The sequence below is a fragment of the Dryobates pubescens genome, chromosome 9 (assembly GCF_014839835.1).
Source record: "Dryobates pubescens isolate bDryPub1 chromosome 9, bDryPub1.pri, whole genome shotgun sequence".
Taxonomy (NCBI): Eukaryota; Metazoa; Chordata; class Aves; order Piciformes; family Picidae; genus Dryobates; species Dryobates pubescens.
In genome coordinates, this window is record NC_071620.1 from 9,547,216 (window position 1) to 9,570,119 (window position 22,904).

The 22,904-nt window shown below is 44.7% G+C and overlaps 3 protein-coding genes across 3 annotated transcripts in view; 1 reads left to right on the forward strand and 2 right to left on the reverse strand.

The window, feature by feature from the left end:
* The window catches only part of TEX10 (testis expressed 10), a 64,999-nt gene extending 51,929 nt beyond the window's left edge, over positions 1 to 13,070 (forward strand). Inside the window, exons 13-16 of the mRNA XM_054164097.1 lie at positions 8,159 to 8,239; positions 10,195 to 10,376; positions 11,467 to 11,677; positions 12,844 to 13,070. Coding sequence (XP_054020072.1) covers positions 8,159 to 8,239; positions 10,195 to 10,376; positions 11,467 to 11,677; positions 12,844 to 12,957 — 588 coding nt within the window. The 3' untranslated portion in view covers positions 12,958 to 13,070. The remainder of the gene's footprint in view (positions 1 to 8,158; positions 8,240 to 10,194; positions 10,377 to 11,466; positions 11,678 to 12,843) is intronic.
* The window catches only part of STX17 (syntaxin 17), a 225,328-nt gene that overhangs the window by 12,968 nt on the left and 189,456 nt on the right, over positions 1 to 22,904 (reverse strand). The window lies entirely within an intron of this gene.
* Positions 14,657 to 22,904, reverse strand: part of INVS (inversin) — a 100,906-nt gene continuing 92,658 nt past the window's right edge. The window contains exons 15-17 of the mRNA XM_054164096.1: positions 18,766 to 18,998; positions 17,764 to 17,844; positions 14,657 to 14,987 (exon numbers count right to left, since the gene is read on the reverse strand). Of these exons, the coding sequence (XP_054020071.1) occupies positions 14,872 to 14,987; positions 17,764 to 17,844; positions 18,766 to 18,998 (430 nt within the window). The 3' untranslated portion in view covers positions 14,657 to 14,871. The remainder of the gene's footprint in view (positions 14,988 to 17,763; positions 17,845 to 18,765; positions 18,999 to 22,904) is intronic.

A 22,904-nucleotide genomic window follows, 5' to 3' on the forward strand; every position in this document is an offset into this window, starting at 1 on the left:
GGTGGTGCTTTGTGAAGCTACATCCTGTTCGAATTTAATTGTTCAGAAATGAAAGTGATGTTGGGTTTTGGAGTTTTTGTCTTGAAAAGTAATGCAAATTCCAAAGAAACAAAAAGAACTTATACAGATTAAATGATACCTTCTGATACGAGCAAAGCCCTTTCTCAGAGGTCTCTTCCATAATTTTAAGACATAAAAGCTTAAAAAACAAAAAATCCCAACAAAATCAAGCAACAACAACAAAAAAAAAAAAAAACCCCAAAAACCATAATAAAATGACCAAAAAATCCACCCAGACTGCACTCCCTCCACCCCAAAACCCAAACAAACAAAATCAATAAAACCCAAACCTCAAAACATCAAACCCCAATACCTATCACACAGTATCACAGTATCACCAAGGTTGGAAGAGACCTCAAAGATCATCAAGCCCAACCTGTCACCACAGACCTCATGACTAGACCATGGCACCAAGTGCCACGTCCAATCCCCTCTTGAACACCTCCAGGGATGGTGACTCCACCACCTCCCTGGGCAGCACATTCTAATGGTGAACGACTCTCACAGTGAAGAACTTTCTCCTCACCTCAAGTCTAAACTTCCCCTGGCACAGCTTGAGACTGTGTCCTCTTGCTCTGGTGCTGGTTGCTAGAGAGAAGAGACCAACCCCCTCCTGTCTACAACCACCTTTCAGGTAGTTGTAGAGGGCAATGAGGTCACCCCTGAGCCTCCTCTTCTCCAGGCTAAACAATCCCAGCTCCCTCAGCCTCTCCTCACAGGGCTGTGCTCAAGGCCTCTCCCCAGCCTCATTGCCCTTCTCTGGACACGTTCAAGTGTCTCGATGTCCTTCCTAAACTGATGGGCCCAGAACTGGACACAGTACTCAAGATGTGGCCTAACCAATGCAGAGTACAGGGGCACAATGACTTCCCTGCTCCTGCTGGCCACACTGTTCCTAATGCAGGCCAGGATGCCATTGGCCTTCTTGGCCACTTGGGCACACTGCTGGCTCATGTTTAGGCAGCTGTCAATCAGCACCCCCAGGTCCCTCTCTGTTTGGCAGCTCTCCAGCCACTCTGACCCCAGCCTGTAGCGCTGCATGGGGTTGTTGTGGCCAAAGTGCAGCACCCGGCACTTGGACTTGTTGAATGCCATCCCGTTGGACTCTGCCCATCTGTCCAGTCGGTCGAGGTCCCTCTGCAGAGCCCTTCTGCCCTCTAACAGATCAACATCTGTTCCCAACTTGCTCTTCAGGCCAGTGCACCGCTGTACCCACCTCATGTGTTCCTGACAGATCTTGTGACCTCTTACAGCCAGGAGTTACACGTTCCTGTTACCAGAGCCTCTAAGAGTTTGGCAGTAGGTACTTTATCAAGATCTGGGACTCAATACACATTTTGAACCATTTGTAATTCTTAAACCATTTTCTGTATTCCTGTTCTGCTACGCTGAATGTAACCTTAAGCCCCAGAGTGGTTTTTCCCCCCTCTTGCCTGTTGATGTAACGTTCTTCTGGGGCATGGTGATCTCAAAGATCCTCTTCCAGCCTCTCAACAGTTCTATAATCCTGCAGGCTCTGTTCCTTCTTTTTGGCTTTTTCCTTTTGTTTTTTTTTTTGACCTAGGTTTGGTTTTGGTTTACTGTGTTTGTGTGGGGGCTTCATGGGAGGCTTGGGGGTTTTGTGTTGTGTTTTTTCTGCTTTCTGGAGTCACTGAATCAGGAATACCTTTCACATCCGCCCCTGTGAGCTTAGCCAGGGCAGAGGAACAAAGATCTCTTGTTGCACGCAGCTTTCTCAACAACTCAGGGCACTGTTAATATTGCCCTGTCAAGTCAATTTATTTCAGAAGGAGAAGCAGCACCTGTCAAGGGAGCGCACTGTCTGATAAGCCAGGGTGCTTTGGGGGAAGCTGGCCAAGCTTCAGACGACAAGCTTCATTGCCTGCCCCATCACCTGAAAACTTCTCATTTTCTCCGCTCTGCAGTAACATCTTTTACTGGATAGAGTCCCGCTCGAAACAGCCATTTCACAAGGGCTGGGGAATCGGCTGCAGAGCAGCCTGTTGCATTTTGGTTACCAGTGTCTGAGGTGGGTGTCAGTGTGAATTGAAAAGTCTATTTTTTAAAGTTCAGGTTGGGATATGGTGTCTGGTGTGTGCCAGCTTTCTTTTGTAGTGAAATCACTTTCCTTGCACTCTGGCCTGTCTTTGGTCTGACTTCACAGAGCCAGCTCGCTAAAATCATAGAATCATAGGATTGTCAGAGTGGGAAGGGACCTCAAGGTTCATCTAGTTCCATCTCCCTGCCATGGGCAGGAGCACCTCACACTAAATCAGGTTGCTCAGAGCCACATCCAGCCTGGCCTTAAAAACTTCCAGGGATGAGGCTTCTACCACCTTCCTGGGCAACCTGTTCCAGTGTCTCGCCACCTTCATGGGGAAGAACTTCTTCACAGTATCACAGTATAACTAAGGTTGGAAGAGACCCCAAGGATCATCAAGTCCAACCTGTTCCAACAGACCTGACAACTAGACCATGGCACCAAGTGCCATGGCCAATCTCCCCTTGAACGAAATCTCCCCTTGAATCTCCCCTTCTTCCTAACATCCAATCTCAATCTACCCATTTCTATGTATATTTTTTTCCATTCCCCCTAGTCCTATCACTACCTGACATCCTAAAAAGTCCCTCCCCAGCTTTCCTGTAGGCCCCCTTCAGATACTCAGAGCCTTCTCCTCTCCACACTGAATAGCCCCAGCTCCATCCCATTATCTGTCCTGCTTGCTTGGTTCCAGTCTGTGCTCACACTCGTGCATGTCTTCAGAGGAAAGTGAATAATTTGCCTTGAAAAAGAATACTTTGCAGCATGGGTAAGCTTGAAATAATATGCAGATTTCCCCTGGAGAGCTGCTGATGAATTATTTCCCTTGAGGCTTTTCAAGTCAGTCTTCCATCACGTTACAGGAAGCCTCCTCAGCGCTTTTGGGTTTAATTTGTTGTTTCCCCCCGGTTTTGCTGGCTGCTGTTGGGAGTTTGTCTTTAGTCTGGCAGGCAAGGAGGCCCACACAGTAAAAATTTCCTGAGGCACTGCTAGGGAACCTGCTGTTGTAGCTGTATGATGGGTAGTTGGGCTTGGCTGATCAATAAGGTTTGGTTTGAAAAACTGCCAGTGGATTAAGGAGCCTGTAGTACTTGCTGCAGAATGTTAACACATAATCTCTGTATTTAAGAGAAAGCTTTTCTTTGGCTTCATTTAGGGAAGTAGACAGTCAAACAAAATTGAAAAGGAAACAAAACCCCCAAACCCCTAAACCAAACCTGTTATCATAGTGTCACAGTAGTATCATAGTATCAGTCAGGGTTGGAAGGGACCACAAGGATCATCTAGTTCCAACCCCCCTGCCATGGGCAGGGACACCCCACACTAGATCAGGCTGGCCAGAGCCTGTTCCTAAACACCTCCAGGGACAGCGCCCCAACCACCTCCCTGGACAACCCATTCCAGGGCTTCACCACTCTCATGGTGAAGAACTTCCTCCTCACCTCCAGCCTGAATCTCCCCACCTCCAGCTTCATTTCATTCCCCCTAGTCCTATCACTACCTGAGATCCTGAGAAGTCCCTCCCCAGCCTTCTTGTGGCCTTCAGATACTGGAAGGCCACAATTAGGACACCTCAGAGCCTTCTCTTGTCCAGACTGAACAGCCCCAACTCCTTCAGTCTGTCCTCACAGGAGAGGTGCTCCAGCCCTCTGATCATCCTCGTGGCCCTTCTCTGGACACCTTCCAGCACCTCCATATCCCTCTTGTAATAGGGGCTCCAGAACTGGAGGCAGTACTCCAGGTGGGGTCTCACCAGAGCTGAGTAGAGGGGGAGAATCACCTCCCTTGACCTGCTGGCCACACTTCTCTTGCTGCAGCCCAGGATGTGATTGGCTTTCTGGGCTGCAAGTGCACATTGAGAGCTCATGTTGAGCTTCTCGTTCACCAGCACCCCCAAGTCTCTCTCCTCAGGGCTGCTTTCCAGCCAGTCACTGCCCAGCCTGTATTTATGCCTGGGATTGCCTTGACCCAGATGCAGGACCCTGCACTTGGTCTTGTTGAACCTCATGAGGTTGGCTTGTGCCCACCTCTCCAGCCTGTCAAGGTCCCTCTGGATGGCATCCCTTCCCTCCAGAGTGTCTGCTGCACCACACAGCTTGGTGTCATCGGCAAACTTGCTGAGTCTGCACTCAATGCCACTGTTCATGGTACCCACAAAGATGTTGAACAAGACTGGTCCCAAGACTGATCCCTGAGGGACTCTGCTTGTCCCTGGCCTCCACTGGGACATGGACCCATTGACAGCCACTCTTTGGGTGCGGCCATCAAGCCAGTTCTTTATCCATCTAGTGGTCCACCCATCAAACCCATGTGTCACCAGTTTGGAGACCAGGATGTGGTGCGGGACAGTGTCGAAGGCTTTGCTCAGGTCCAGGTTGTAAAATACTCATCTCAAAAAGCTATAAACCTCCTTTATCATCAGAAATTCCTGTTCTCTCCCCATGCAATTCAGTAATGCTCTGAAACAAAACTGCTCTGGCTTCGGTCCAAAACCAATCCGCGAATGCGCCAAAAATGTGATAAATGCTAATCAAACCTAAAATAATGAATCAGCTGTGACATTTTATTATGGAAATTAAGCAGCATGCAAACCCTCGCCTCAGGACAATAAACTGTCAGGAAAAATACTAATTTTCGTGTGAATAATTAAGTTTTCTTTGCTTTTCATTTCCACGTCTAATAACGTTTCAGTTTCACTTTGTGTAACAGACGTTTGTTCTGAAAGCCGTTTTAAGCTGGATTTCATTTCTGCAATTGAAAAGGATTGCCACTCCCACTTAATCACAGGAAAATAGAACTGGATGGAGGGAGTGATTATGCTATTTTGAGGGCCAGAAGGATCTAAAAGGTTGAAAAACCAACTTGCCAACGCACATTGCCCCAGCCCTTCTAAGCAAGTATGCTGCTTTCTGACAGTGTGATGCCTGCTTTTCTTGCCAGTCCCAGGAGTCTCGAGTGTCGGTGATTTGTACCTGGTAGGCAGTGCTCCTACATACTGGCTTCCAGGGAGAGCCTCAGGGGACTGGTAGGTCTGTTCTAGGGACATAGTCCTAAGGGTGAAATACTAATCATGGAACCTTCAGTTTGCTGGGTGGGCCTGGTGGATTTACCCTCAGTCTTTAAGTCTCAAGCTGCGCCAGGGGAAGTTTAGGCTGGAGGTGAGGAGAAAGTTCTACATTGAGAGAGTCATTCATCATTGGAATGGGCTGCCCAGGGAGGTGATGGAGTCACCGTCCCTGGAGGTGTTCAAGAGGGGATTGGATGTGGCACTTGGTGCCATGGTTTAGTCATGAGGTCTGTGGTGACGGGTTGGACTCAATGATCTTTGAGGTCTCTTCCAGCTTGGTGATACTGTGATACTGTGATTTGATCTCTTGTGGGTATGTATTGAATTAAGAGGGATCTCTTCAGCACACTGTCTGGTGTCACGTGCTCACAAGCATATGGTATATTCCATTTGGAAACTTCCTGAACTCTGGCTTATGAGCAACAAATGTCTCATGCATTTCCCCTTCTATAGTCATCCTTCTTGGTTTCCATCTCATTTGCATTTCCAGCTGGCTGTGACCAGTGCTCATTTTGTTGCTGTTTGATTGTCTCTGTGTTGCTGCAGCAGTTTTTGCCGCTGTATTTGTAAGTGACGCTAATGTTCCTTCTTAAGGGCGTGTAGTCTTGCCAGCCTCAGCAGGTTAAGTTCTTTCCATTGACACCTCCAAGACAGAATCTCTAATCTTTGTGGAATCTTTCTGTGCCTGTCCAGTTGGAATTCACCTGTCTTGAAAAGTCTGACTCCTGTTTTGCACAGTATGTCAGACATAGTCTAAGTATGGCCTTCCGGAGTAGTACTGAGCAGTCGATCAGCACTTGGCCTGATCACTTCTACTGTGATTCTCTTTCCATCCTCAAGTCACATTTGCCTATTTTGTGGTTGTATCACAACCACCTTGTGGTCAGTTGGTAACACGCAGGTTTTTTCTTTTTTCCCTCCTCCTTCCCACCTGCTAAAACTTGTAGCTGCAGGCAGAAGTTTTCATGAGTCTCCAAGCACGTGACCCACCGCTTTTGTGCCACTGAATGTTTTCTGTATCTGTTACTCCTCAAACCCCCGTGATCTTTTTTATAGGTTAGTCCAGTCCTCCTGTCTCAGCAGGGTTTCTTAGCTTTGAGCTGTCAGCAGACAGATTTAATCAATGTAGCTTTACCTTCAGTGTAAGCATTACCTGTTAAGATACAGGGGCAAATTGGCATCGGAGTTTGTCATTGACATGACAATCTGCAGCAGCAACCTCTGTCCCAGCTGGACTTTATTCCTTGACACTGCTAATACACAGGTGTTTCCAGTGCCTTTCTTGGGAATATTCCAAAGTACATAATCTATTACCACTTTCAAATGGCAGTGAACAGAAGAGCTGCCATGCCTAGAACGGAGCACCACTTCTAATATGATTTTGTTATTAAATAAATACATAGCATCAGAAATCAGGGTAGTCAGTGCAAGAATAGCTATCAAATTGTCCTCTAAATAGTCCTACTGGACAAAGAAAGAACTTCCCCAGTTACACCTGGAGAACTGATTAACAGGAGCAATGTCCTGACAGCCTGACAATACTATGTTTCAACAGGTGGAAGTGTTCAAGATCTCCTGAATCTGGCCAGCTTAAGCAGGGCTGAAAGCATGTGTGGCATGTCAGGCTGAAAAGGGCTGAGCACATTTTTGTTGTTGTCATCACAAATGATACTGCTTGGCTATCTCTGATAAAATCCTGATGAGCAGCCATGTTGCTTAGGATTGAATTTTCATAGCACAGGACCCTGAGCCTATGGCTCTTTTCCTGACCTTTCCTTTCCATGGAGACTCTCTTCAGATGGAAATGCTGTGGACTGGTTATTCTTGACACAACATAGGTGATGTTTTCTGTTCTGTTGTTACCTCTTCTTTAGGTGTCTTGACCTGCCCTGCTTCAACTGAAATCTCAACCAGGACAGTGTCACAGAATTTAATCTGTCACAGCAGACAGTTTTCTTTAGCTTTCTGTGAAAGTTTTCTTTAGCTTTCTGCAGGCAGTGAGGAATGGGTTTTGCTTAACTGAGATACTTGTGAAAGTATCAGGGACTTACTTCCCTCAAATGTCTGATCTTGCTTTTTTATTTCTGATTCCCTTAAGCACCAGCAACATTTCAATCCTCATGTACTGGTCCAGGCTTTGGTCCTTTTGTATTGGTTCTTCCATTTTCCTTATGCTGAGCCAGGGTGTCATGATTGCTAGTGGCCTAATAATGCTCTTATACTGTGTGCATTGCTGCCTGGAAGCTTCAGTTGGCACTCTGGGATGAGCAGCAAATGTAAACAGAGAAAGGGGTCATCTAAACTCTCTGGTTTGCAAATTATTGGATTGGATGGGAAGGAAAACAGGAACAGAGAAAGCCATCTGCTGAGGACTGTATTACAACTTACTAGCAGGTCCACAAGAGCACTGGTTTCCTTATCCTGTCCAGGAGCCGCATAGCATTTTATAGGGTTGTGGTCAACTCTTCCCCCACCCCCACATAAAAGCAGCATTAAGCTGGTAGCAGTTCATAACACAGGATGTCCCTTTGTAGTATTTCATACCACTTTCAAACATGGCATTTTTGTCAGTATAAAGTAAATGGGAAAGGTGCCTTTGCTACTTCCTTCATTAGATTTTCCTGTCCTGTTTCACTGTGATTCCTCTTGTTTCCTGTTTCACAAAGTTACTTAGGAAGTTGCTGTCCAAAATTCTTGAGCTCCAAGGCAAGGCTTATGGAGGCTTGGTGTGGTGCTGTAGCTAGACAGGGTATTTTTTAACTCTGCCACAGAGGTACAATGAAGAAAGGCACTACCAAAAAAGCTAATGGTGTAGGCTGTCATCTTGTTCAACACTGAGCTGACGATGTTAGTCTCGTAACACTGTAAAGAATCAACACCTGGAGACAAAGCTGCTGAGTGTCCTTGTAGGTATGTTGTATTTGGGTTTGTCAACACAGGGGATTGCTGCATTTAAAGTACTTAAATACAACTTTGTTTTATTGAAACAGGTCATCTGCCACAGCTTGTCCACTATACCTTCACAAAGTCAGTGTTTTGACATTCTCCAGACTGGCATCTGTAAATACCTGGTAAGTGCCATATTGTCTTCTAGGTGAACTTCCTGGTGATACATTTTGTAACAGTATAATTAACTCTCAAATCCATTTTCCCCCCATTATTTCATGGATAATTTCAGCATTTGCAGAAGTTTGCCACGAGATAGCAGACTTGAAAAACAAATACCTGGGGGCTGTTGGTATTCTTTTCTGTGAATAGTTCAGCTTGGTTTTAAGCCAGGACGGCCAAAAATGAAAGGCTTCTGGGTTTGCCTTACAACTGCCAACTTTAGATGAGCTTTAGTCTGTCTTCTCCTCCTCATCCTGAACAATCTGAGCTGGGAAGGGGATGACAAAGCCAGAAGTGGGAACAGAATTCTAAGGGACAGAATCTGCAGTTGCCTGTGATGCTGCTTGCTGAGAGGGAGGACCTGACTGTCCTTCTGCCAAGACAGTTCTCCAGTATAGCAGAACTACTGGAAAATGGTTAGACCAAAGCTTCCACAGGGCACGCATGGCTCACCTGCCACTGTAGTCTGGGGTTTTTGGGTGTGGTTGCTGACTTAAATCACAAGTTTGAAATTGCCTGACATGTGCTACACTGTCCTTTTGAGAGAAGATTAATTTGGGTTTTGTAGCTGACTAGACCACTGCCCAGGATCTCTAACTGGATGGTGACACCTCAGAGGGGAGGAAAGGCACCATGCAGGCAACATCCTATGTGGGAGCTTATGTGAGCAGCCTCATCTGCTGGATTTTTACAAATTGAATTGTCTGTGTTCACGCCGTCTTCCAGGCTGGCTGACTGGCACATTTCACCATCAGTGTTGGCTAATTTGATCTTCAGGATGCTTCTTTATATGCAGACATCCATGCAGCTCACTATTGTGACTTGCTACTTGATCAGGAGCACCCTTAGCAGGTTTTATTATTCAGTGCCCTGTAGGAGGGTCTAGGTGACAGCTTGGGACAGTGATCTGTGCTTGTGGGCTTGAAATACACCTAGTGCCTTATCCTGGAAGTAGTTAGAAGTTGGACCTGGCATTGCTCCTTACCTTTCACCTCTCACAAGCCATCATAGCAGTGACATACATTCCACTTTTCTGCAGCTTGTGCTTTATTGATCTTTCTCTAAACATTTCTAAAAGAAACAGCTGACCTTGTTAAGTGAGCCAACTGCTTCTGGCAGCTTCAAACAATGTACTTGCAGGTGAGCAAATTAGGCTGCTCTAAAGCTCCTTAAATCAGTTATTTTATAAGATAAATGGTACTGCATTAGCAATGCGTGAATATTTTTATGGCTTTACAGAACAGAAATCCAGAGTTACTCAGTAACACTTCAGAATTTAAACTGCCTTCTAATTCACTGCCTCTCCTCACCCCCACCCCCAAAAAGTAATGATTTTGTCTAAATAATTTGCCATGCTTATACAATCCATACTCAAGATGCTCTCATTTTAACAGAAGCAGCAGCCCAGCTGTGGGCCCACTGTGTATTTCATTACCTCTAATTTAACTTTGCTCATAATGCTCTCGTTCTTGCTGAGGCCATTGGATTTTGAGGGAGATGCACCCTGATGACAACCCAGGAGAAGCTTTTCTTTCTGGAGAGGAAATCTTTGTCTCCTTCTACCTTCCTGACTGCTCAGTGCTGTTTCAAGACACAGAAGGGCTGCTCTGTCCCATGTGTGCTTAAAAGACCTGTTCTGTCCTAAAGGTTCTGTTTGTGCCTGGACCATCTTCCAGAGCAAGGTGCAAAGGCAGTGGTTTGTTTTAAAGATACGTTTGAAATGTTTACTTCAGAGAGGATGGGATGAAGAAAACAGGGATTTGGGAAAAAATGTGGTAGTGTGTAGAACTTGAACAGAAACAGAGGAAAGTGTAGTGCCAGGAAAGAGGTTGATGCAGCTCTAGGCATGCTGCTATGCTAGCAAAAGAACTTGTGTATAAGGTGATGAACTTGGTTGGTTCTTTCTGTTTTAATACAGGTTGGGTTGGTTGTAATACCTGATAGCACAGCTGGATCTGTTCTATGTGCCATAAATAAGCTCTTGGATCAAGCCTGCATCCTAAGTGAAACCCTGCACAAGTTCTTAGCCTCTTGTTGTTACAGTCTCCTGTACTTTCTGCTAACATTAGACAAAGAGGATGCAGAACACCTACAGAAAAGGTAACACTGCTTTTCTCACCACGTTAGGTTCTCTCAGCATTTATACTCACAGGTATCTAGAGTTGTAAAATGGATACCCCCCACCCTGCTCCCAACCTCCCAGTTTATTTTGCTGTCTCTCTCTTGCTCATTTCCAATCAGTACTTGGATTTGAGAAAAACAGCTGCACAGTTAGCTGGAATTATTTAAAGCAGTAACTGAAGAAAACTTCATCTCAGACTGTTCTAGTTAGATGTCAGAACTATTCTGACTTTAGAAAGGTGGATACTTACACCTTAATCTTTAGCCTTTAGTTTTCAAGGGACTTGCCTCCATAAGCTTGTTCTCGTAACTGACTTGATGTTTCAGCTTCTAACAGAACTTCTCATGCATTGTGTTACAGACCACACACCAATCCATTTGATTTAAAACCTGAAAAGCTACAGATACCAGATTTCAATAAGTTTATTTGTAGAATCACAGAATGTTAGGGGTTGGAAGGGACCTTGAAAGATCATCTAGTCCAACCCCTCTGGCAGAGCAGGATCACCTATACCAGATCACACAGGAATGCATCCAGGAGGGGTTTTAAACATCTCCAGAGCAGGAGACTCCACAACCCACCCTGGGCAGCCTGTTACCTGTATAAGTTGAAACTTCAGATTTTTCTTCTGACTGTTCCATGTACAGGAAGGTTTTGCAAAGCTTAGATGAATTTAAAGACATGTTTTTAAAGCCAGAGGCCTCCTTCACTTATTGAATGACTTGGGTATCACAGAAAGCTGGTTCTGTTGCTTGATTTCTGCTAAGCCTTGAATACAAAAGACTCTCTTCAGTTGCAGCAAGTGCAAATTGCACTGTGTAAGAGCTTCAGCAGTGTTTGTAGCTCCAGGACAAGGCCTTTACATTTTTTCCAGTGCTGTACCTAATTTCAGAATATTAGCATTTCCTGGTAGACATTTTGAGCTCTGGCCCTGGTTATGGTGAAGGCAGTTGGCCTGATTTGAATTCAGAGGCACCTTTTCTTGTACAGGTGTGAGGATGGCTCACAGAAGCATACTTGAAATACCTGTCCTCTCTCACTTCAATTTCTGTTCTCCCTTCCTCTCAGGGATATGCTGTGGGGATCATGTATTTCTGCATTAGCACTCCTACCACGATTACTGAGACTGATGCTGCAAAGCCTGCAAGTGAGCAGGATCTGTCGGGAAGAACTGCCAGTTGTTGCTCAGTTGCTTCGCTTGCTAATGCAGCATGGTCAGCTCAGAAGCCATATGATCACAAACGAATTCCTGGTGCAGCAGATTATCAAGGACATCATGGTATGAAGCTTCTTGTTGCCTCCACCAATTACAGGGGTATACAGTGCTTTAAAATTACTGCAGACACGAAGGACTAATGTTCAGCCGACCACAAGTTCTGGCTGTCTTTGATTTGTCTGTGTGGAAGGCTGCTACTTGTCTGAGTTCCTGTGGTCACTGCACAGATGAGACACATCTGTTGGCTTCCTAACAAATGCACTGGAAGGGGATTAACCACACAGCTGTCCCAAAATAAGAACCTAGTATTTCTCTTTACTGGAGCAGGGGTATGGAGCTGTATGTAGGTGCTACTAAATCAGACAAACTCTTTAATTGCCTACAGTGCAAAATATATTCTCTTCCAAATATTGCAGCCCCCTGGTTCACGTGGCCATGGGCTGGGGGGGTTGAGAGTTAGAGTTGCTTTTTCTTTGGGGGGGGGGGAGGGGGGGGGGGGTGGGAAGTCCTTTTCTTTGGGGAGAAAAAAAATCTGAAACTCCCTTTGCACAAAGCTCTCAACTGGATTTGAGCCCAGGAAGCTTGAACAGCAGTGCAGAATAAGGAAGCCACACGTATCTTAGTAGCTTTTTACAAGGTGCGTCACCAGAAATGTGTTTCACCTCAGCAGTGGTGAAAGCAGTGGTGAGAGAGTATCATGGAAGTTCTCCAACAGAGAATGGGGTGGTTGGTTTCCTTTGGTGTTGAAAATGCCTCAGCCAGTTTTTGTGGTGGTCCACTACAGGTTGGTTGTGTTTGTTGGGGTATTTTTAACCTCTTACAAATGTTGAGGAGAATGATATACTGGGCTGTGGGCTGTGTCAGCCTGTTGGTAGCAATTCTCATAGAGGCTGGGGTGTTACTGAGGTTTCCTGCTTTAGGAGAACCACACTCATTTGTATTTTAATTACCTAGAAGTTGTAAAACTGGAAAGTAAGCAAGGCACAATAATGAAAAGGAAACCATATCTGTGTAGTTCCCATAGTATATAAGGTAACACTGACTTGGTGTACCACCAAGTACCACTTTGCTCTTTCAGCTAAGAGGCCTACCATGTTGAAATCTATGAGAAGAATAAGGTCACCAGGCCGCCTGCCACCTTTAATAGTGCAGCTGATTAACTGCAAAAACAAAGCTTTGCAAGTGCTGTTGGTAAAACTGAATTTTACCTTTTCCCCCCTTCCTTTCAGACACTGAAGAGTGGTGAAGTTCAAGAGCAGTGGCTAACAGACCTCCACTACTGTTTCAACATTTACCTTGCCTCTCATCCCCAGGGACCTGGCCCTATGAACGCGGTGTATTAAAGAGGTTGAACTGCATTTATTGTAAAGCATTTACTTCTATCTAGTTTTGAAGGGAAGACGTTGGAACAAAGCTTGTCAATTTTTTTGTAAGTGAAACAGAATAAAAATTTTACACAGAACTGTGCTACCTCTGCTGCCTTTCTCTTTGAGCAAGGCGATGTTACTGGAAGTCCTGTTAATAGCTGTGGTGACCAGAGTGAGGGGTACTAAAGAAAACCCAGTCTCCTTGAACCTTAAGTGCTTGAAGAGGAGCAGACTTACATTGACTCATAGAATGGTCTGGGTTGGAAGGGATCTCCAAAGGTCATATAGTCCAACCCCCTCTCTGCAGTAAGCAGGGACACCCTCAACTAGATCAGGTTGCCCAGGGCCCTCTCAAGCCTCACTTTGAATGTCCAGGGATTGGGCCCCAACCACCTCCCTGGGCAACCTGTTCTGGTGTTCCACCACCCTCATAGTAAAGAACTTGTTCCTGACATCTAATCTAAATCTGCTCTTCTCTAGTTTGAAGCCATTGCCCCTCGTCCATCACTACAGGCCTTTGTAAATGGTCTCTCTCCCTCCTTCCTATAGGCCTCCTTAAGGTACTAGAAGGCTGCTATTAGATCTCCCTGGAGCCTCCTCCAGGCTGAACAACCCCAGCTCCCTCAGCCTGTCCTCATAGCAGAGGTGCTCCAAGCCCCTGATCATTTTCATGGCCCTCCTCTGGACACTCTCCATCAGGGCCATCTCCTTCCTATATTGAGGGCTCCAGACCTGCACACAGTACTCCAGGTGAGGTCTCACCAGAGCAAAGTGGCAGAATCACCTCTCTGGATCTGCTGGCAACAATCTTTTGATGCAGACCAGGATGTGATTTGCCACCTTGGCTGCAAGCTCACACTGCCTGCTCATGTCCAGCTTCTCATCCAATCAGCAGCCTCAAGTTCTTTTCCACAGGGCTGCTTCCTGTCACCTGATCCCCAAGCCTGTACTGACAGTGAGGATTCTTCTGGCCCACATGCAGAACCCTGCACCCTGCCCTAGACTCCCATCATCTCTTATTTTGAAACATCCTATAAAATGAAGAAATTCTGTAGCACCAACTAGGAAAACAGAAAACTACGTACCTTGAAACTCGAGTAACATCTTTATTTTTGCTGAGTTTGTACTTCTAAATACTTTTTTTGGCAGAGTAAATAGTGTACAATGGCAGCTCCAAAGCTATTATGAGAAGAAGATTTCTTCTGGAACTTCCCATCTTTTCTTGCTTTCTGTAGAAACTCCTTTGTGCATGTACGAAAATAGTTACTAATAGGGAAAAAAACTGGTGATAATACTAAAGGGTAGAGAACCACACACCCAGCATTTTCCATAGGCTATGGAAAGTGATGTATTTACTGAGTGTTCTGTCGGCATCTCTTACTTTTCCTTCCAGATCCGAGGCTAGCTAAGAAAGAGTTGGTTCTTTAGGACAGAAGTGGAGCATGAAGGCTGTTCTTCTGTTCCCCCTTACATTTGGAAATACATTAAATAAACTCGAGGTGAAACACAACAGCAGTTTCTCAGAACTCTTGCATCTTTAGAAGAGTTTCCCTCTCCTCTGAAGCAGAGTCAAAATCCCTGCTTCTGCCAACAGAAAACTTTGGGAGCCCCTGCAACTACTGGAATGCTGGACTTAGTGCTTCGTTTTCTGTTTCCAGATGCAATTCGGATTTCCTCCTGGAAGTAAATAAATTAACACAGTTTCATTTCAGAACTAATCTGTACACAAAGTGAGTCCAACTCCTTAGAAGTCTGCTTGGTGTGTAATGCTGAGATAACACAAAACTGAGTATGTGTTCAAGCTTAATATGTTGTAGATGGCTTTGTGCATTAGGAGAGGGAACAGTTGTACCAGACTGTGCTTCCAAAATTCCAAGCATTCAGTTTGGCTTAGTGCTTGGGCCTTGCGTTCTGTGGTTTTGCAGCAGTGGTTGGTCTCATGTTGTATGAAAATTGCTTTGATTTTCCCATGTTCTCCAGCAAATTCACACACTGTAGGTTGTTTACTGCAAAAGAACAAAATGGGTTTGATGAAGAACTCTAGCAGATAAAAGAAACCAAGCAAAAAGTTTGATCTACACCAGATTCTAGATTTCATAAACGAACAACCCACTAGGAAAAGAAGAGGTTTTTCTCCTGACATCTCACTGTTAATTATCTGTAAAGAGAGTTTGGGGTCTGTGGCACCCGGTGCAGCTGACAGAGAATGATGCTGCTTTCTTAACACAGCCTGTAAGGACAGAGCTTAACTTGAGGTTTACCCTCATAAACCAATGCAGGTTTCCAGGCTGATGGTTCAGTCACTAAATCAATGCCCTTGGCTGAGTTTGCTGAAGAGCAGTAAGAGGCTTTGTTGAGCAATATTTAGCAACATTAGGTACTGGGTCATTTCTAGAAGGGAGGGGAAACTTGCCCAGGCCAGTACTTTCTGAATGACTAGAAAGCAAAACTGAATGTGTCTGCTGACCAGTCTCCTCAGTTTTGAGTCTGAATGAGTCTAGACCTTCAGCCAATGTTTGTATTTACTGTAATGTGTTCCAAATAATGGAGATTGGATGTGACCATTTCAGTGCTTTCTCCTGTTCGAGCCAGGGCTAGCCCAAGTGCAAATCTGAGCATTTCGTTGCAGGGGTGAGCCCAGCACATCTTCAGGACATCTTTCTAATGCCAAGAATTGCAAAACCTCCTCCTTTACAACTCTATAAACACACTTTGATGTCCACAGTGAAACAAAAAACCCTGGCCTGCTGCTGAAAGCCTCTTCAAGGGCCACTTACTGAACTGACAAAAAGCAGCTATTTAATCTAAAAATAGATTTTATAAGGAACTTTCAAGTTCCAAATTAATTGTAAGAGCCATGCCAGGATCTTTTGAAGCACTTCCCTGGTGTCTATACATCCCATTCCACATGCCTTTGCTGCCTGGCACCCTCCGCCCCCCTCAAGTATTTGTACCTCTCAATACCTTTTGTGTGTTCCCGCTCCCAAACGTTTGTCTGCTTATGCCAGTAAGTTAACTGATTCTGGTGTCAGTCCCTGTTACACATTTGTCACTGCATGGTTTTTCCACTACCTCTACCAGCATTAAAAGCAGGGCTGACAGTCAGACTTCACCTTCCCAGATGTACCTTCTGCAAGGGAAGAATCAAACTGAGCAGCATTCTGACCTACTCCAGGCACCTACGTCAGAAACAGAGTATCTGGCATTAGCCACTGACAGCTCTGAACTTTTCCAACAAACGTAATGTTGTCATGCACAAAGGCAGGCAGATGAAAAACATGTTATTGTCTTTAAATAAGGGCTAAAGTTCCCTGAGCTCCTATTAGGTGAATAAAAGTAGGTAGTGTTCTAAAGGATCTGGGCAGAGTTCCTATCACTATCCTATTCGTCACCAAGTTATGAAAGCAAAGGACACTCAAACCTCAGAAGAAAGCCTTTTTATGTCAGCAGACAGGGAGACCTGTTGTCCTGAGAAGTTAAACGAAAAGGAGCATTATTTGCTAAAGCTCTTTTAAAATGTAGATTAATGTCTGTGTGAAGAGGTGGCAATCAAACACCTGTCTGGGCAGGCCTCTTTAAACAGTTTTCAAACAGTGGAAGAAAAAAGCCTCTGTCTGTTAGTGAGGCAGAAACTCACCTACAGTGCTAACAAACTCAAGGATGGGCCTACTGTCACATTTCCTTTTGACTTCAGTTTTGTTAAAGTGGCTGGAAAATGTACTTCATGTCCCTTTGCAAAGTACCTGAACTGTCTCCTTAAAGCATTTGTTTTGTCGCTATCTAGCTGTGGCCTGCTTCTGAACTACGTGTCATGCTGCCATGAAGACCAAACTTCCACCAAGGCATAATTCTTCTTGTGGTGAAGGGCTCACATTACCATCACTCCCATCCCTAAGCATGACACTTGAAAAAGTCTTTCAAAATGGCATTTAGTAAGGAAGCAGTAGGAGAGGTGACCATGTATTTTAACTTCATTTTTAAGCTACCTGTCAAATCATGCCACCTGCATAGAAGTCCCAGCCTTTAATGACTTCCACAATCAGTGTTCTTCAGCGCTGTTCTGTATTACAAGATGTGGCCCCCTCTATCTGCCTCCATAGCTTGCCCCCCAAACCAGTGCCATATGTAAAGTTTCAGTGGCAAAACAGAACTAAGGCTTTCTCAGGGAAAACTTGGTAATGACTACCTGGCTTCTGAGTTAGCAACAAATAATGACGTGGTTTCATTAAAGCCTTAAAATTCGCTGCAAGGAAAATCCTGTGAAACAACTGAGGCGCTGTGCAGAGCACAGAAGAAACCCCATCGTGCCCTTTTAGAAGGGCAGTGATCAGAAAAGGAACTTCAGATTTTCAGGTTTCCACCTGTGCACTAAACCCCTAGCAAACAGGTGTGTACATTCTTGGCACATGCAGAAATCTGCTCTCTTTACTTCTACTGGACTGGTAAATATTTGTGCTGCTGAACTGAAGTGTGAGCGTCTGTAAGCAGTTTTAACCGCAGCTGAACGATACCTGGCTTATCACTCTACAAATCCATTTATTAAGGTCTTTGCTAGTAACAGCCCAAGGAAAACAGGTTCTCATAGAAATGATTCAACCTAAGAATAAAAATGCAGTGCTCAAATAAGTCTGTAGCAGTGAAAGAAAAAGCAAGCAGTCACAAGAGTTTGGTAGTAGTGACATCAGTTGATATGAGATCCCCCAGTTCTTGAGCACTTTTTGTCCTTTTCAGAGATGAAACCCATCTCATCCCTGCATGAGCATGAGAATGTGGGTGTCCTACCTGAGACCAGCTGCACATCAGAAGGCTTCAGCTTTGAAGGAGGTCTTGTTGGCTGACAGGCTTTGCCTTCCTGAGAGCGCCCTTTAAAAACAGTGTGAACAGCTCTGTTTATTCACAGAACGATGTGGTTATATACAGCTACAAACTATTTAAAGCAGGCTACAGCATTATATTAGCCCAAGAATTGTTCTGTAGGACAGAAGATTGTGACAACCACAACTGATCTTTAACTGAAGTTAAAATACCCCTTGCAGCCGCTATGAAAAAGAAGGGGAATAAAACTATTTATTTAATAAGTTGAGATTATCACATGAAAGAAGTGACTTATCACCTGGTAATGTACATATAGTTAGCACATCCTTACTCCAAGTGATCCATCAGAGCTGTGAAAGAACTCAAGGTTTAAAAGCAATGCTTTTCCTCAACCCTCTTTTCAAGGTGCACTCCTTTGCACCACGCTCATTCAGGCACAGTGCAAAGCCAGCGCAGTGTTACCATAAAAGAAGGTCTTGCTCTGCCAATACCAACCAGCTGTCTTCAAACAGGGAAGTTATCAAACAGGGAACAAGACTGTGTTCTGGAAGTGAAAATATTTACAAAACCAAACCAGACCTCAAAAAATGTAAAATGCTGCTTAAAATAAACCAAACCAAACCATGGTGCAGATAGCCACGGTGCAGCCATCCCCAGATTAACTGCTCTGCCCTCTTTGCACACTGATACGTGTGAGCAGCTCTGGCAACAGAATTGGTTGTTTGCTCAGGACCTGTGGTGGAACATGGTGATTCAAACACCTTCAGCAGCAGCCATTTTAAATCACAGAGGTCTTGGGTTTGTTTTTTTTTCAACCTGAAACAGAAGGCCTGAGATTTGGACTAACTTTTGTAAATAGCTGAAGTCTCTAATGAATAAGAAACACACAGAAGAACACAAAATGCTGGGAATGCTCTGTCATAAAAACAAAAGCATAGGTAATTTAGAATCTAGTGAAGACAGAATTACCATAGATCTGCTTAAGGATGGACTGCTTGCTGTTTTTTATGGCTGAGCTGGTTTTGTTTACAGATTTCAGACTTTTACATGAAGGAACTGATTTCAGAGGGCTATGGTTCAGCTGTTTCTTCCAAGCAACCCGAATGAAGAAGGCAGCTGTCTCTTGTCTCCATTTGTCTTCATCTTCTTTGCACTGCCGCTTAGCACTGAGAAGCCGAAACAACTCCTGTCTTAGCTGGTAACTAGAGAGCAGAAAGGAGAAGAGCACTTGTTTTAGGTGACCTGTTTTAACTTCAGTGCTTTCCACGCATCAGTTCACATGGTGGATTACATGAGTAACTGGGAAAACAGAACTCCCACTGATGCGCTAAGTCACTTGGATGAGAAATGTTTGCTCAGAAGAGAAAGTAGGAGCTGGGTTCAATTCTGGATGCATGCATTATTTCACACAGCTAATACACAGAACTGGCATTACAGCTCTCAACAGTTACAGTACTGCAGCACTGGCTTCTCAGCTGCTTTGGAATATATGGAAGTCTAGAGAAGACAAAACCTAGAAATGTTTATGAAATAAGAATATAATCAACACTGTTGGCTCATGTTTGCTGCACTGGCAGCTTAATTACACCAAACTTTCTCAGGTGCTTTACCACTGTGACAGGGACAAGCCAAGCCTACCTCTTACAGGTTCTACCTCTTAGAGGTTCAGCTGCACATTTTCTCTACAGAAAACCGAGATGTTGCCCATCCCTCCTCTGAAGATGCTCCCCTTGCCTTCTTTTCAGCACTCTTTGCTTGCTATTTTTCCCTTCCCTGTCACCCGACCAAACCTTGCCACAGCTGCTTTGATCTTACACACGGGCACAGGCCTGTTCCAAGTGGCAATCTGTCCTCCTCGCTTTGGTGGGCACCCACCGAAGGGAGTGGTTTGGCTTCCCCCCTCTTGAATCAGATATAAGAATTCAATCAGATATTGGCATTTCACACTCACAAGTTAATTAACTGTCTTAGCAATTAACTCTGAATCTTCTAGTATAAACCTGTCATGAATATTGAGTAACACTTGTAAAATATTAATTATAAGTATTTGGTAGTGGGCCAAATCCCACTGATCATCATTCCCTCTGGCATTCCAAGAGGCTTCTACTTCGTGCACTGGTGAAGAGAATGAGGAAGGAGGGGGGAAGAGACGATTTTGTTCTGTTGCTCCATCTGCAACAAGTTCTAAATTACATGACGAGAACACAACCGGAGACGAATATGTTCAATATATAAGCCAATGCGCTGCGAAGCTCAAACAAAAGAGCAGCTGTATGTCGAAAATGAGTACATAAAAGCACAGCAGGGGGGGGGGTGATATGCTCAGTTAGAGCCCCAATAATTTTAAACTTTCAATAAGCTTAGATAATAAGCTCTGAAATTTGCTGAGTGAGATAAATGTATTTAATCTTAATTTAATGGAGCTTCAGAATTGAGGCATGTAGTGTTACAAAGCTCACTAAAGTACACAGATGTGGGGAGCAACTGTAGCTTACCAAAAAATGCCTATGAGTTGCAAAGAGATGTATGAATGCAGAAGTATTGTTAAGAGACAGAAGAAATAAAATGAATCAGTTGTGTAAAGTAACACGTCACAACTTTTCAACAGGGTAAGAGTGGAAGAGGAGGTGAAGCAGGGCACAGTTACAGGGATTTGCTAACATAAAACATAGTTGATGTGCTGGAGGGTAGAGAGGCTCTGCAGAGGGACCTCAATAGGCTGGACAGATGGGCAGAGGTGCTGGGTTCTGCACACTGGCCACAACAACCCCATGCAGGGCTACAGCCTGGGGTCAGAGTGGCTGGAGAGCGGCCAGGCAGAGAGGGACCTGGGGGTACTGGTCGATGGTAGGCTGAACATGAGCCAGCAATGTGCCCAGGCAGCCAAGAGGGCCAATGGCATCCTGGCCTGCATCAGGAACAGTGTGGCCAGCAGGAGCAGGGAGGTCATTCTGCCCCTGTACACTGCACTGGTTAGGCCACACCTTGAGTACTGTGTCCAGTTCTGGGCCCCTCAGTTTAGGAAGGATGTTGACTTGCTGGAACGAGTCCACAGAAGGGCAACAAAGTTGGTGAGGGGTTTGGAGCACAAGCCCTGTGAGGAGAGGCTGAGGGAGCTGGGGTTGCTTAGCCTGGAGGAGACTCAGGGGTGAGGTGACCTTATTGCTCTCTACAGCTACCTGAAGGGAGGTTGTAGACAGGCAGATGTTGGTCTCTTCTCCCAGGCAGCCAGTACCAGAACAAGAGGACACAGTCTCAGGCTGCGCCAGGGGAGGTTTAGGTTGGATGTTAGGAAGAAGGTCTATACAGAGAGAGTGATTGCCCATTGGAATGGGCTGCCTGGGGAGGTGGTGGAGTCACCATCATTGGAGGTTTTCAGGAGGAGACTTGATGGGGTGCTTGGCGCCATGGTTTAGTTGTTTAGGTGGTGTTGGATTGATTGATAGGTTGGACGCGATGATCTTGAAGGTGTCTTCCAACCTGGTTGTTGTTTATTATTATTATTATTATTATTATTATTATTATTATTATTATTATTATTATTATTATTATTATTATTATTATAACTTGAGCTAAGGATGAGTTACATGAATAGCACTGCAGAAAAAACAACTGGGGAACTGTTTCATACTGGTGCAGAAAAGAATACAAAGCTGCTCTCAGGGAATTCAGTAGTAACCAGCCAGCAGTTTTGCTGATACACGAAATGACCTATTCACAGGCATTCCACCTTTGCACTCAGCTGTGATTTCATGTTTGTGGAGAACTTCTGACAGTCTTTTAGCGCCAAGAAAACCACTGTGAGGCTCTGACACAGAAGATACTGTAGGCAGTTCTCTTCAGAGCATGTGCACATGTGTTTTTTAAATTTCAGCTCTCCCCTAACAGATTGTTCTGGACCCAGGGAGAAGTAAGTAGAATGGGACCGAGTTTGATGCTCTGTGTATCTGATGTGGTACCTTAATAAAACACACGAGGCATAGTCAACAAAACTACTGCTCACAAAAGAAATGTGGAATGTGTATGCAGACTGCCAAAAGCTGGCAAATGGGGTTCAGATTCATTGTTACAGAAGCTCTGGTTTTAAACATTACTGCTCTTCAAAGTATGCCTGCAGCAATAATATATGACAAATATAGCTTGGCTCCAGCAGGACAGCAAGAGTGACAGCAACCAACTTACTTCCATCTTCTGTCAACTCACTGTGGACCCTGGAGAATGGCACAGGCCTCACTGTCCCCCCACGGGACAGTGAGCCAGACACAGATCTGTAAGCCTCAATGAGCAGAATAAGCAATTAACCTTTGGCAAGCCACACACCTTAAAAACACACTTTGGAGGACTACATTTAAAAAGTGTGTGGACTGTGGGAATTGAAATGTTTTTGCAAGAAAGGCAGGTTTAATACAGTGAAGGAGGCCAGTACCACGGTGGTGTAGCTCACAACAGCTCTCAATAAGTAAATGATGACTATAAAATTTGCAGAGTGAGACAACCACACTTAATCCTAATTGACAGAAATGCCAGAACTCACATCTGTACTTCCACATGTTGTGTTGTGTGTGTGTAGATTTAATGATGTATAATTCTACTGCTGTCTAAAAGTACATGCTCTTTACCAGTGCAAGCCTGGACCCACAAGGCAAACACAGGACTAAGTGGCCTACAGCCACACAATGGCTACTTCCTTAGAACTGTAATTCACTGTACAGTGGATGGGAAGGAAAGTATTTCAGAAGAGAGTGCCATAACAGCTAATTAGTAGTCAGCACGTACAGATGTCAAGTGTGAACTAGCTGGAAACACTTATCATGACTTCTTGACAGGCAGGTGCCACCATCTGACTTGGGATCCACATGCTGAAATACCCCCACTACTGCTTTTTTTTTGAGATACACATGAACTCTGCTTCAAAGGAAGAGGCAGACCTCTTCTTGCTGTGGTAATAGCATGGAAATTAGGAGGAGAAAATCTGGTTCAACCTCACAGCTGTCATCATCCAAGTTTCAAAACTCTCAGACAATAAAGCTCACGTTGATCTTGAAGCTTCAGAAGAAAAGGAGGCAGAATTGGTGGGCCTGGGAGAGGGAATGAAGGAGGGAAGCACA